The sequence below is a fragment of the Nerophis ophidion genome, linkage group LG02 (assembly GCF_033978795.1).
Source record: "Nerophis ophidion isolate RoL-2023_Sa linkage group LG02, RoL_Noph_v1.0, whole genome shotgun sequence".
Classification (NCBI taxonomy): domain Eukaryota; kingdom Metazoa; phylum Chordata; class Actinopteri; order Syngnathiformes; family Syngnathidae; genus Nerophis; species Nerophis ophidion.
In genome coordinates this window covers 50,337,981-50,353,398 of record NC_084612.1, presented here as the reverse complement: position 1 = coordinate 50,353,398, position 15,418 = coordinate 50,337,981, and the positions used below count along the sequence as shown (strand labels likewise).

The window sequence follows — 15,418 nt, the reverse complement described above, 5'->3', positions numbered from 1 at the left end:
AACCCGAGTGGTGTTTTGTTATTGGACTTTTGTGTTCGTTACAGATTGTCCATAACGAACACCATGTTCAAACATAAGGGTGTCCTAATGTGCACTGGGCACCCGGACACCCTAGGCCGCAGTTCCATGATCAACTTTGTAGTAGAGTCATCAGATTTGCGGCCACATGTTTTGGACACTCGGGTGAAGAGGGGCGGAGCTTTCTACCAATCACCACCTAGTGGTGAGTTTACTGCGATGGTGGGGGACAATGCCGGACAGACTTGGCATTCTGAGGGTCTGCTGGGAACGTCTTGCAGAGTCTCCTGTCAGGGCGAGTTTCAATTCCCACCTCTACTACGCATCAGTCTACGAGTCGGGTTAGAACTTGGACTACGACGAGGGCTAGGACTGAGACTACGACACAGACTACGACTACGACACAGACTATGACTAAGACTAGAACTACGACTACGAATAGGACAAGAACTGAGACATTGACTAGGACTAGCACCATGACCAGGACTGGGACTAGTACTAAGACTTGGACCAAGACTCGGACAAGAACTTCGACCAGGACTCGCACTACGCGTCTGTCTACGAGTCGGTCTACAAGTTGGACCAGGATTTGGTCTACAAGTCGGAAAGGAAGTCGGACCAGGACTAGGACTAGGGCTGAACACCGATGGAAGTGGTCTAACAGGTTGTTGCGGCTTAGTGGGTCGCAAGACCGGAAGTGGAGGTCTAGTGGGTCGTTCAGGCTTAACAGGGCGGAACATTGGTGGGGGAGGTCTAGCAGGACGCTGCGGCTTATTGGGTCGCAGCTGTGCTACCTCCGCTGCACAGCTACCAGCACTAGCCCCCCCCTCAAGACGTGGATCCCAGGCGCGCTCCCCGTGGCCAGAGACTGACCCTACGGGTGGGAGGTGGGAGGTCAGGAGGGGGGTAGACTGGGTTGGAGGAAAAGACACAGAGGGAGGGGTTTGGAAATCAAATGACTGCGGAAAACTAAATTTGGAAATAAAATTGTCATAAGAAATATTTTTTGAATGAAAAGCCTTAGTGGGGGCTCAGAGGTAATAAACTGCCTCTAAAAAAAAAAAAATCTTGGGAGATGACGTCATCCTTAGTGGGAGGGGTGACGTCACTACGAGGAAGTGGAGCATTGGCAATGGAGGGTAGCTTTTGCCACACTGCCAAGTAGAGAGCGGGTTTGAAAAAAGAAGTGGATTTACCATACCTCAACGGGGAAAACTGAGCTGGAGTGGATGTGTTGCTGTCCACAGAAGGAGTCGTCGAGAGCGGCGCGTCTTTGCGCGGCGACGGCTCCATGTCCCATGCAAGGTGACGAGATGCTTGGTTCGTCCTATCACGTTTGGAACACATCGTGTGCGCGTGTTCCCCCCTATCACGTTTGGAACACATCGTGTGCGCGTGTTCCCCCCTATCACGTTTGGAACGCATCGTGTGCGCGTGTTGTGTCACCCCCGGATGCCCGAGGACCAGAGAGGCAGGGATTGCAGGTAAGAGCTTATTTTAATGTACAAAAAGATAAAAGAACACTGGTGCAAACAGAAAAGAAAATGTGTGCCTACGCACGGAAAGCTAATGCTAATATTAGCAGAGAGTCCAAAACTGTCCAAAAAGGCGCGTGTCGAGCACCCGAAAGCTAAGACGGGACTTAGCAAGCCAAAAAGGACTAGATAACCAAAACGTGCGTGTTGCATAAAGCAAGTGACGAACCAAGACCGAACAAAGGGAGGAGGCAGGTTTAAATATGGAAACAATAATCATAAACAGGTGTGCAAACGAAGGCAGGTGAAAAAATCAAGTTCCCATGGTGACAAATACAAACAAGTAAGTGCACAAACTAAGAATCGGAAGAGTCCACGAACAAACAAGATAAACAAAATGACTCAACAACCAAAAAATGTATGATCCGAGCGGCGGATCCCAACAGCTGTTCTTAACTATCTCCTTGACTTGTGATTTTAAAACAAATTATCAATCAATTTTACGGTTGAATTCCGCTGACTGAGTTTTTTACTGTACTTTACTTTAACTTTGGTACTCTTTTTTTTTTACTTTCCCATATACAGTAAGACACTAAAACATTAAAAAAGTAACAAAAAAACCCCATTAAAACAAGAGTTAGCGTAGAAAAAAAAAACTGAGTTTTTTTCCCGTAAAATCAACTTTGGTACTGTTTCTTCAATTTGACCGCTAAAAACAGTGGTATTGTTTTGCCATTCCGTTAATTCCATTTTTGCATATGCTGTAAAAAACAATTGCTTTTACTGTACAATTCTGCTGAATGAGTTTTAAAAGTAAAATTTAAAATTTTTTTTGCAGCTTATGTGAAAAATTATATTGTTAATTCATTTTATATATATATATATATACATATATATATATATATATGTATATGTATATATATATATATATATAGGTACAGCATATTTATATATTACTCTGTTAAATGCAGCCCTCTGAGGGCAACCATAACTGCGATGAAAATGAAAATCAGTTTGACATCCCTGCTTTAGAGGGTATAATGTCTCCCAACTTTGCTTTCTAGAGCGGCACTTTCCATCATTTTCAGCGGACCGTATTTAATTTTTTTATATCATTACGAGTTACCGCGGTTCGTTGTGGCGCTCACCTCTGTAGATGACCTTCCTGCGCACGGTCAACATCACTTGGCCGTTGCGGGCGGCGTTCGTCATCAGGTCCAGCACTTGCTTGTGCGAGCGACCTTTCACTATCACGCCATCAATGCCGATAAGCTCGTCGCCGGCCCGCAGGCGGCCGTCTTTCTCCGCCGCTCCGTTGGGCACGATGGCCCCGATGTAGACCTGGGGGAAGACATTCTGTGGGGGGTCAGCGACGAAGGAAGCTAGACTTGAAAAACAGTCTTTCACCAGTGCAAGAAAAAGAAATATTTAATTACATTCATGTGGACTTGTTACTCCTTTTGATACTTTAAGAAGGAAACTTGATAACTGTTATTACACTGTGGAAGGGGGTGTGGCCTGCGGGCCTGAAGCGCAACGGGGGTGTGCTAGGACCGGCCTCGAAGACAGTGGTCAGGTGCGTAAATGGCCTAGGTGGGCCTTGTTATCAAATGACCTGTCGCCTTTATTAGCAGCAGCCGTGGTGAGACGAGTAGTTGGAGTTACTGCTGAGCGGACGCGGGAGAGAAAGACAGTTTGCTGGAAAGCAAAAGACTTTGCACTATTCTATGAAAATAAAACAGTGTTATACCTGGAATTCCTGGCTCTCCTTACACATACCAGATATTCCATACTGACTTTTTTGCATCTGCCGTCCGTCACTACCGAGCACCGGTATTTTTTGTTAACCGCTACTAATTAGGTCAACGATACTGCAATCTGTAATTTTTTTAATCCCGCTGTTATTATGACAGTTCAGCTACCGCCGCTACACTTTATAAATGAGCTTTGAATACCATATTTTTTGGACCATAGGGCGCACCGGATTGAAAGGCGCATTATGTATTTTTTTTCTAAATGTCAAACACTTCCTTGTGGTCTACATCAGTGTTTTTCAACTGCACCTAGTGTGCCGTGAGATATTGTCTGGTGTGCCGTGGGAAATTATGCAACTTCACTTAATTGGTCCAAAAAATATTTTTTGCAAATCAGTAATTATAATCTGCAAATAATGTGCCATTGCTTAGTGTCTGTGCTGTGCAGAACTCAGCAGGGTAATCACGTAATACCCCATGTCAGTAGGTGGCAGCAGGTAGTTAATTGCTTTGCAAAAGTCGGAATATGTCGGGTGAGACGAGGATGGTTTGTTGTGATCCCAATATGCAGACCACAGTGGGAGGCAGTGTGCAGGTAAAAAGGTATGCAATGCTTAAACCAAAAATAAACAAAAGTGAAAGGGAAAGGAAAAGGCAATGGGTATGCAAAACAAAATTAAAAACTGAACTGGCTACAGAGTAAACAGAAACAAAATTCTGGATGTCAGCAAAAATTTAGGGTGTCCACAAAGTACATCCGTACATGAAATGACAATCAACAATGACCACACAAAGAACGATAGCGACAACTTAAATAGTGTTACTTGCTAACACAAAGCAGGTGCGGGGAATAGCGCTCAAAGGAAAACATGGAACTGCTGCAGGAAAACACCAACAAAACAGGAAGGGCCACCAACATAACAGCGCAAGACAAGAACTAAAGCGCTACACACAGGAAAACACAAACAAACTCAACATAAGGCACGACGACCTGGTGAAGTTTAATTTTTTAAAGTTTGCTGCGGGTGGTGTGCCTCCGTATTTTTTAATAAAAAAAAAAAGATGTGCCTGGCCTCAAAAAAGGTTGAAAAACATTGGTCTACATAGCATGTAACGGTGGTTCTTTGTTCAAAATGTTGTATGGATGATGTTTTACAGATCATCAAGTCGCTTTCTGACAGTCACTTCCGGATGCGCCGTTTTGTGGGCGGGCTTGCCTCCACTCCGACGGCGTCTTCTCCCCGTCATCTTTGTTGTAGCAGTGTAGCGTGCAAGGACGGTAGTGGAAGAAGCGTCAAAAGATGAAGCTAACTGTTTTAATGACTTTCAGACTTTACTTCAATTAATAACGGAGCAGCATCTCCTCATCCGAGGCTCTCTAGTGCAACAACAACGCCGAAAATGTCCATCCATCCGTCTTCTTCCGCTTATCCGAGTTCGGGTCGTGGGGGCAGCAGCCTAAGCAGGGAAGCCGAGACTTCCCTCTCCCCAGCCACTTTGTCCAGCTCCTCCCAGGGGATCCCGAGGCGTTCCCAGGCCAGCCGGGAGAGAAAGTCTTCCCAACATGTCCTGGGTCTTCCCCGTGGCCTCCTACCGGTCGGACGTACCCTAAACACCTCCCTAGGGAGGTTCGGGTGGCATCTTGACCAGCAGCCTGAACCACCTCATCTGGCTCCTCTCAATGTGGAGGAGCAGCGGCTTTACTTTGGGGTCCTCCAGGATGACAGAGCTTCTCACCCTATCTCTAAGGGAGAGCCCCGCCACCCGGCGGAGGAAACTCCTTTCGGCCGCTTGTACCCCTGATTTTGTCCTTTCGGTCATAACCCAAAGTTCATGAACATAGGTGAGGATGAGAACGTATATTACATATTAAAAGCGTTACAAAAACGGCCTTCTTTCATCTCCGTAATATCGCAAAAATTCGCTCCATTTTGTCCACTAAAGACGCCGAGATCATTATCCATGCGTTTGTTACGTCTCGTCTCGATTACTGTAACGTATTATTTTCGGGTCTCCCCATGTCTAGCATTAAAAGATTACAGTTGGTACAAAATGCGGCTGCTAGATTTTTGACAAGAACAAGAACGTTTGATCATATTACGCCTATACTGGCTCACCTGCACTAGCTTCCTGTGCACTTAAGATGTGACTTTAAGGTTTTACTACTTACGTATAAAATACTACACGGTCTAGCTCCATCCTATCTTGCCGATTGTATTGTACCATATGTCCCGGCAAGAAATCTGCGTTCAAAAGACTCCGGCTTATTAGTGATTCCTAAAGCCCCAAAAAAGTCTGCGGGCTATAGAGCGTTTTCCATTCGGGCTCCAATACTCTGGAATGCCCTCCCGGTAACAGTTCGAGATGCTACCTAAGTAGAAGCATTTAAGTCTCACCTTAAAACTCATCTGTATACTCTAGCCTTTAAATAGACCTCCTTTTTAGACCAGTTGATCTGCCGGTTCTTTTTTTTTTTCCTCCTATATCCCCCCCTCCCTTGTGGAGGGGGTCCGGTCCGATGACCATGGATGAAGTACTGGCTGTCCAGAGTCGAGACCCAGGATGAACCGCTTGCCTGTGTATCGGTTGGGGACATCTCTACGCTGCTGATCCGCCTCCGCTTGGGATGGTTTCCTGTGGACGGGACTCTCGCTGCTGTCTTGGATCCGCTTTGAACTGAACTCTCGCGGCTGTGTTGGAGCCACTATGGATTGAACTTTCACAGTATCATGTTAGACCCGCTCGACATCCATTGCTTTTGGTCCCCTAGAGGGGGGGGCGGGGTCGGTGGGGTGGGGGGGTGGTGGTCGGGGTGGGGGGGGGGGGGGTGGAGGGGGGGGGGGGGTTGCCCACATCTGAGGTCCTCTCCAAGGTTTCCCATAGTCAGCATTGTCACTGGCCTCCCACTGGATGTGAATTCTCCCTGCCCACTGGGTGTGAGTTTTCCTTGCCCTTTTGTGGGTTCTTCCGAAGATGTCGTAGTCGTAATGGTTTGTACAGTCCTTTGAGACATTTGTGATTTAGGGCTATATAAATAAACATTGATTGATTGATTGAGATAGACCGGTAAATTGAAAGCTTCCTTCTTCACCACAACGGATCGATATGGGGAATCCCGATGCGATCCCAGGCCAGCCGGGAGAGATAGTCTTCCCAACGTGTCCTGGGTCTTCCCCGTGGCCTCCTAAATGGAAATGTCCATCCATCCATCTTCTTCCGCTTATCCGAGGTCAGGTCATGGGGGCAGCAGCCTAAGCAGGGAAGCCCAGACTTCCCTCTCCCCAGACACTTCGTCCAGCTCCTTCCGGGGGATCCCGAGGTGTTCCCAGGCCAGCCGGGAGAAATAATCTTCCCAACGTGTCCTGGGTCTTCCCCGTGGCCCCATACCGGGCGGACGTGCCCTGAACACCTCCCTAGGGAAGCGTTCGGGTGGCATCCTGACCAGATCCCCGAACCGCCTCATCTGGCTCCTCTCCATGTGGAGGAGCGCCGTGATCTTGTCCTTTCGGTCAAAACCCAAAGCTCATGACCATAGGTGAGAATGAGAACGTAGATCGACCGGTAAATTGAGAGCTTTGCCTTCCGGCTAAGCTCCTTCTTCACCACAACGGATCGATACAGAGTCCGCATTATTGAAGACGCTGCATCGATCCGCCTGTCGACCTCACGAACCACTCTTCTCCCACTCGTGAACAAGACTCCGAGATACTTGAACTAATGTGTCCTGTGAAAAACCGTCCGACCGGAACTCTCTAATAACTAAACTTCGTTGGGTGAATGATGTAAACCCATTACACCGGTAGTTTTTAGCGCTTCCTTAGAGAGTATACTGATAAAAGTTGGAACTTAACACTTCTTTGTATTAGAAATGGCAACAGCAGGTGATGAATGCACCCTAACAAGAAGACAGAGAAAAAGAAGGAGTTTATTGACAACAATGGTGGACGAGCGCAAATTTTGGGGAACTATGCCGAACCCAAGTACACATCAGCAGGTACCAGAAGGCAAGAAAAGTTGGTTTTGCATAATGTTGCGAAACAAAACAGATTATGTCTCCTAATAGGGGCGGTATGGCGTAGTGGGTAGAGCGGTCGTGCCAGAAACCTGAGGGTTTCAGTTTCGCTCCCCGCCTCTTGACATCCAAATCGCTGTCGTTGTGTCCTTTGGCAGGACACTTCACCCTTGCCCCCCGGTGCTGCTCACACTGGTGAATGAATGATGAATGAATGATAGGTGGTGGTAGGAGGGGCCGCAGGCGCAAACTGGCAGCCTCGCTTCCGTCAGTCTACCCCAGGGCAGCTGTGGCTACAAATGTAGCTTATCACCACCAGGTCTGAATGAATGATGGGTTCCCACTTCTCTGTAAGCGCTTTGAGTTTGTAATAATAGAAAAGTGCGATATAAAATCTAATCCATTATTATTATTATTATTTATTATTATTAGTAGGTGCCATTTGGGGGTCCTTATACACACACCATAATAATATTGTGTGTTGAAGCACAGTACGTCTGACTATGGTAGCTGAAATGCTCCGAAAATCCATCAAGCGGTGTGGTTTCATAGTTTACCAAAGTCGTACTAAAACATTTTGACAGATCTACTGGTCACACTTATCATTACACCTTGTACCAAATAAAATTGCTTTGAGGTCGGAGAGGAGGATTAGTGACTTAGAAGCACGACAGACTGTGAATGGACGTTTGCCGCCAGCTAGCTAAGGGCTAACAAGAGCAAGAGCTAAGCACGTTTTGCAAAGTGGTGCTTCAGTGTATGTAGCTTCAACTTTATATTTTATTTTCAAGCCAAAATAGGTCCATTGTTACTTTTCTATCCCCACTCTGTTTCCACTTGTATGTGGTCCATGCGTGTGCGTTGCCTCGTATGCGTGTCTGCTGGTTTTATGAACAATGTTGCGCCGTCATGTCCGGAAAAACATTTTATAAAAGCAGTATAGTATTGTTTTTAATTCACTAGTACTGCGGTACTTTGTCAGTATTGGTATACCACACAACCTTAATAGTATGTATGTCCATTGTTGCGTACTTACTGGCTGTTGTGGACCTTCTCCGCCTAGAACACGGAAGCCGAACCCCGTATCGATGTCTCTTTTGAGAAAAACATCAATGTCTTTGGTGTAGGGCTCTGTGGGCGACAAACAAGTCTAACGGTATCTCTTTTGTGCGTCTTTGCGTGCTTATTGGCGCACTTACGTCTGCTGTCCAGCAGGGCTTTGGATTTCAGGTACAACTCCGCGGCGTCGCGCTTGGGGGAGTTTGCGGCGGCGGCGCGCAGGGTGCTCGTGTTGGAGTGGTAGGCCAACGCCGGGGGGGCGGCATCGCCGAGAGAGTCCAAGGTCTCTGTGCTGGCCGTCATTTCCTGTCTCTGCACGGATTAAACACAACCACAGTTAAAGTACTAAAATATCCTAATATCCGAATAACAAGTGCTTAATAGCGTGATTTTTTTTAATTAGGGAGCATGTTGCATGTGATCTACTAGGACTGCAAAAGTGGGCAAGGTCAAATTATGTAGCACAATTTTTAAATATATTACTGCCCCAAAGTGCTATACAGACTAAAACAGATGTAAAAGATTACAAATAATAGTAATAGTCAAAATAGAATACAGAATGTTCTATATATAAAACACAGGTAAAATGCGTAAAAATAGTGGTAAAAAAACGAACAAAAAAACCTCAGAATCTTGTATACATAAAATACAGTTAAAAGGCGTAACAATAAAGAAAACAAGAATGTTCTATGTGTGAAACACAGTTAAAATGCATTAAAATAGTGAAAAAAAAACATCCAGAAAACCCCGGAATCTTTTATAAATAAAACACAATTAAAATGCATGAAAATAGTGAGAAAAACACAATGTTCTATAAATATTTAAAAAAAAAGTTAGAATACTTAAAAATAATGGAAAACCCCCCTAAGCACATTCTTATATATATATATATATACACATATATATATATATATATATATATATATATACATATATGTATATATATATATATATATATATATATGTATATATATATATATATAAAACACAGTTCAAATGCATAAAAGTTGTGAAAAAACAGAATGTTCTATGTATAAAACAGTTCAAATGCATAAAAATTGTGAAAAAAAATCTAACAAAAAACACAATGTTCTATACATAAAACATAATTAAAATGCATGAAAATAGTAAGGGAAAAAACTGAATGTCCTCTATATAAAAAAAACAGTTGAAATGCATAAAAATTGTGAAAAAATGGAATGTTCTATTCTTAAAACAGTTGAAATGCATACAAATAGTGAAAAACAGAATGTTCTATATATAAAACAGTTGAAATGCATTAAAAAAGTGAAAAAAACCCCCAGAATGTTTTAAATAAAAAACAAGCCAAATGCATAAAAATAGTGAATAAAAAAACAGTTAAAATATACAAAAATAGAGAAAAAAAACAGAATGTTCTGTATAAAAAACTGTTAAAATGCATAAAAATAGTGAAAAAACTGAATGTTCTAGATATAAAACATTTTAAATGCATAAAAATAGTGAAGAAAAAAGAATGTTCTACATATATATGCATAAAAATAGTGAAAAACAAAACAAAAAACCCAAAAATGTTGTATATGTAAAGCACAAATAAAAGGCATAAAAATAGTGAAAAAAACATAATGTTCTAGATATAAAAAGCAGTTAAAAGGCATAAAAATTGTGGGGGAAAAAAACAAGAAAGTTATATACGTAAAAAACATTTAAAATGCATAAAAAATTTGAAATAAATAGAATATTATACTAATAAAATACAGTTAAAATGTATAAAAATAGTGAATAAAACAGAATGTTCTATATAAAAAAAAATATTAAAATGCAGAAAAATTGTTTAAAAAAACAGAATGTTCTATTCATAAAACACATTTAAAATGCATATAAATAATAATAAAAAATATATGTTCTAAAGAAAAAACGATTGTGATTGTGAAGATTGTGAAAAAAACGAATGTTACAACCATAAAAAGCAGTTAAAATGCATTAAAAATAGTGAAAAAACCCAAAATGTTCGATATATAAAAACAGGTGAAATGCATAAAAATAGTGAATAACAAATAATTTTATATCAATAAAACACAGTTAAAATGCATAAAAATAGTGAATAAAAACAGAATGTTCTATATATATAAAAAGTAGTTAAAATCCATAAAAATTGTGAAAAAAAACAAGAAAGTTCTACAAGTAAAAAACATTTAAAATTAATAAAAGAGTGAACAAATTGAATGTTACACTAATAAAACAGTTAAAATGTATAAAAATGGTGAATAAAACAGAATGTTCTATACATAAGAAAATATTGAAATGCATAAAATTTGTGAAAAAAACAATGTTCTACTAATAAAACAGTTAAAATTTATAAAAATATTGAATGAAAACAGAATGTTTTACATATAAAAAACTATTAAAATGCATAAGAATTGTTAAAAAAACTGAATGTTCTATACATAAAACACATTTGAAATGCATAAAAATTATGAAAAAAACAAACAAAAAACAAGAAATGTTCTAAATATAAAACACAAATAAAATGCATAAAAATAGTGAAAAAAACAAGAATGCTACAACCATACAAAAGCAGTTGAAATGCATTAAAAATTCTGAAAACGCCAGAATGTTCGATATGTAAAAACAGTTCAAATGCATAAAAATAGTGAATAACATAGAATGTTCTATTAATAAAACACAGTTAAAATGCATAAAAATAGTGGAAAAAAATGAATGTTCTATAAATAAAAAAACTGTTGAAATGCATAAAAAATAGTTAAGCAAACAGAATGTACTATGTATAAAACAGTTAAAATGCATAAAAATAGTGAATAAAAACTGTATTTTCCACTTTGCATCAGTCCATCTTGGATAACCTCGGGCCCAGCGAAGCCAGCAGCGTTCCTTGGTGTTGTTGATATATGGGTTTTGCTTTGCATAGCAGAGTTTTAACTTGGACTTACAGATGTAGCGACCAACTGTAGTTACTGACAGTGGTTTTATGAAGTGTTCCTGAGCACATGTGGTGAAATCCTTTACACACTGATGTCGGTTTTTTATGCAGTACCACCTGAGGGATCAAAGTTCCATAATATCATTTCTTACGTGCAGTGATTTCTCCAGATTCTCTGAACCTTTTGATGATTTTACGGACCGTAGATGGTAAAATCCTTAAATTCCTTGCAATAGCTCGTTGAAGAATGTTGTTCTAAAACTGTTCGACAATTTGCTTACAAAGTGGTGACCCTCGCCCCATCCTTGTTTGTGAATTACTTAGCATTTTATGGAAGCTGCTTTTATACCCAATCATGGCACCCACTTGTTCCCAATTAGTCTGCACACCTGTGGGATGTTCCAAATAAGTGTTTGATGAGTATTTCTCAACTTTATCAGTATTTATTGCCACCTTTCCCAACTTCTTTGTCACGTGTTGCTGGCATCAAATTCTAAAGTTAATGATTATTTGCAAAAATACATGTATTTATCAGTTTGAACACCAAATATGTTGTCTTTGTAGCATATTCAATTGAATATGGGTTGAAAATGATTTGCAAATCATAGTATTCCGCTTATATGTACATCCAACAAAATTTCCCAATTCATATGGAAACGGGGTTTGTACACACAAAACACATTTAAAATGCATGAAAATAGTGAGAAAAAAGGTGAGGCATACCGCTTCATTTAAATGAGTTTTTTTTAACGTATACCGGCTGACATCATAGAAAAGCTTTTTCCTTCCACATTTATGGCCTCTGTTGTATCTGTATTGGTCGAAAAAACTTCGACCATAACCATTATGGTCCAACCTGTCGCGTGATTGGTCATGTTGTGAAACATACAGAACACGAATATGTACAGCTTTTTCTAGGCTATAAAGTGTGTTCAACACAACAGAACCCGCTTTTAGCAGACTCTGGGAGGTGCAGTGCTTTTGTGTTGGTGCGTGTGGATCATTACGGATGCAAGAAAATGCTGACATTGGAAGTCTGTGCGTGTTCTCATCCATCCAGGGCTTTCAATCGATCGCAACTGGACTGTTGTGTTTGTCTTAGAAGAGGATTCGCCTCTCATCTAATATCAGACCAGCATTAAGAGATGAAACCTACAACATTTTTTCACGAAAACGCCAGTAGACACCAAAACAAATCAATTGAGTTTGTTTTAATCAGCTCCTTAAGTCATCAAACAGCTATTAAACATTACAAAAGTAATTGCTGAATATTTGAATATTTAATTTCTGACAGTCCAAATATGTTGACGTACACGTAGGACGGAGGTATATAGATGTCCATCGTTTGTCTTTGCTCAGCATACAACTTTTTCTTGTGTGTAACTGTGGAGGGAGCTGCGGCCAGCGCGCCTGCAGGAGCAGAGGTCACCGCCGCTGTCTATGGTGCTGAGGACGAGAACCATCAGATAGGGGCGAGGCATGTGCTGACAGCGAGACACAGCTGGCAGGTGATTAGATTTCACAGGTGGTACGTGTTAATCTAATCATCTGTTGTCTTTAACAATGAGCGGCCGAGTGCAGGAAGAGGAAGAATAGTGGAGGGACTGAAAAGTCTGGAAAAGAACGTTTCTGTCTGAAGAGTTTAAAAAACAATCAATAAAACCTTTGTCAACTCTGCACAAAATGGCATCTGACGTATGTATCAGCAGGACCGCAAGTATGCGACGTCTACAGTAACTCTTTCAGTTTGCACGCACATTTCAAAGGTGTTAAATATGAATGCAAAACGGCGGAGATAGACCACTTTCAGTCTTGATAGATCACGTTGCGAGTGCTAAATGGCGATATTTGCATCTCCTCCTCCCAGTGTTGCGGGTTAAGTACCAATGATTGTCACACACCCACACACACACACACACACACACACACACACACACACACATACACACACACACACACTAGGTGTGGCGAAATTATTCCCTGCATTTGACTTGTCCAGGGTGTACGCCGCCTTCCGCCCGATTGTAGCTGAGATAGGCTCCAGCGTCCCCCGCTACCCCGAAGGGAATAAGCGGTAGAAAATGAATGGATGGATAACCCCCAATTCCAACCCTTGATGCTGAGTGCCAAGCAGGGAGGTAATGAATGTTCCAAAAGTCGGCATATCTTCTGCATTTACCTGAAGACTGACACTCCAAACCAGAGCTGTCAAACTCTGGGCCCGGGGGCCAGACCTGACCCGCCACTTCAATTGATTGGGCCCGCGAAAGCCTGGGAATAATATGCGTCAATACAGTACTTAATGTTTTCTTGCTAAATGTATTCATTCTTTCCATTTGGACAGAAATAAAATACAAACACCACACAATTCTACCAATTAATCTTTTAAACATTCATATAATCCAATAATGCAACAAAAGCCTGCTCAGGGGCCTTGTGGTTAAAGGGTCCGACCTGAGATGTGTGAGTTCAAACCCCGGCTGAGTCATAGCAAAGACTATAAACATGGGACCCGTTACCTCCCTGCTTGGCACCCAGCATCAAGGGTTGGAATTGGGGGTTAAATCACCAAACATGATTACTGAGCGAAGCCACTGCTGCTGCTCCCCTCACCTCCCATGATGTCAAACAAGGGGATGGGTCAAATGCAGAGATTGATTTCCCCACACCTAGTGCGGTTAAATATTCTATCATCATACATTCCGAACATTTACTGTTGAAATAAAAATAAATACTTCAATTTATGATTTCACAGCAAGGTGTCCATCAAATTGTACACTCTAAAAATTAGAATATATTTTAAGGTAAAAAAAACAAACTAACAGCTTAGTTGCCAGAATATTACTGTAAAACTAAAAAAATATTACCGTTATTGAAATTTATAGTTAACGTGTTATTAAGTGATTGGAGCAAATACTTCTTTGTCAAAAAACATTCATGAAGTTTGGTTCTTTAATGAATATATTATGGGTCTACTGAAAATGTGAGCAAATCTGCTGGGTCAAAAGTATACATACAGCAATGTTGATATTTGGTTACATGTCCTTGGCAAGTTTCACTGCAATAAGGCGTGTTTGGTAGCCATCCACAAGCTTCTGGCAAAATTCTGCTTGAATTTTTGACCACTGCTCTTGACAAAATTGGTGCAGTTCAGTTAAATGTGTTGGTTTCCTGACATGGACTTGTTTCTTCAGCATTGTCCAAACGTTTAAGTCAGGACCAAGACCCAACCTCCGGGCTGATGATTTTAGGTTGTCCTAAAGAATTTGGAGGTAATTCGTCTTTTTCATTGTCCCATTTACTCTCTGTAAAGCACCAGTTCCATTGGAAAGTACCTGAAATGCGCCACACATGGACAAGTGTGGAGAGTGTTTTTGCATTTTATGTGTGACTATGTCTGTTGAAATGTGTTTAGTTGCGCCATGACTAGGGAAGGTTGTTTTCACTGGGCCATATAGGTAAATGTTGTAAATAACTGCTTGCATTGTCCGTTTGACAATTGCAGTTTCCCTGCGGGCGAGATTCCATAGTTTTTTTCTCGGGCCAAATTAAAGACATGGGTGAGCCATGTCTTTAATTTTCCTTATAACAAATATCTGTAAGGCTACTAATAACAAACGATGCAGACAAGCACGCTTTAGAAGAAAAAAAGGTAACTTTTCCACTTTGACTATTGTCTCGAGGACTATAAACTCTGGGATGTGATTTTCCTAAAAATGCGCCTTTTTCAGGCATCTTAATCCCAAAGTGTGGTTTTCACAACAGCCACATCTAAAAGGGTCTCATCCAGGCTTCATTAGTGCAACAGTCCCCGGACAATGGCTGCTAAGACCCCCAAAAGAGAGAGTGGGGTGGGGTGGGGGAGTGGGGGGAATAGCAATTAGGAATTTCTCTGCCGCAAACAAAAGGAATCATAATCAACACTCATATTTCCATCATTTAATATGGTGCCACGGAGGCTTAGCGGCTAAACGGCGGGACAATGGGCTCGCAAATGAAACCGAGCGTTAATTCCACAAAAGCGACACGGAGGAAAAAGATGTATTTAATTTTTTTTGTACTTACAGGCTTGAGACTCTTCACAGGAGATGTTTGACCTACGGAGAAAAACAAAACAGTCTGTAAACAACTGCAATGTGGAGCACCATCCATCAGAGGGTGATGCAGCCCAACATGAGAG

The 15,418-nt window shown here is 41.4% G+C and overlaps 1 protein-coding gene across 2 annotated transcripts in view; it reads right to left on the bottom strand.

Annotated features, from left to right (window-relative positions):
- The window catches only part of LOC133542060 (membrane-associated guanylate kinase, WW and PDZ domain-containing protein 3), a 418,319-nt gene that overhangs the window by 20,100 nt on the left and 382,801 nt on the right, over positions 1-15,418 (bottom strand). For both annotated transcript variants that reach the window (XM_061885883.1, XM_061885890.1), the window contains exons 11-14: positions 15,304-15,335; positions 8,459-8,630; positions 8,296-8,390; positions 2,642-2,849 (exon numbers count right to left, since the gene is read on the bottom strand). In XM_061885883.1, coding sequence (XP_061741867.1) covers positions 2,642-2,849; positions 8,296-8,390; positions 8,459-8,630; positions 15,304-15,335 — 507 coding nt within the window. The remainder of the gene's footprint in view (positions 1-2,641; positions 2,850-8,295; positions 8,391-8,458; positions 8,631-15,303; positions 15,336-15,418) is intronic.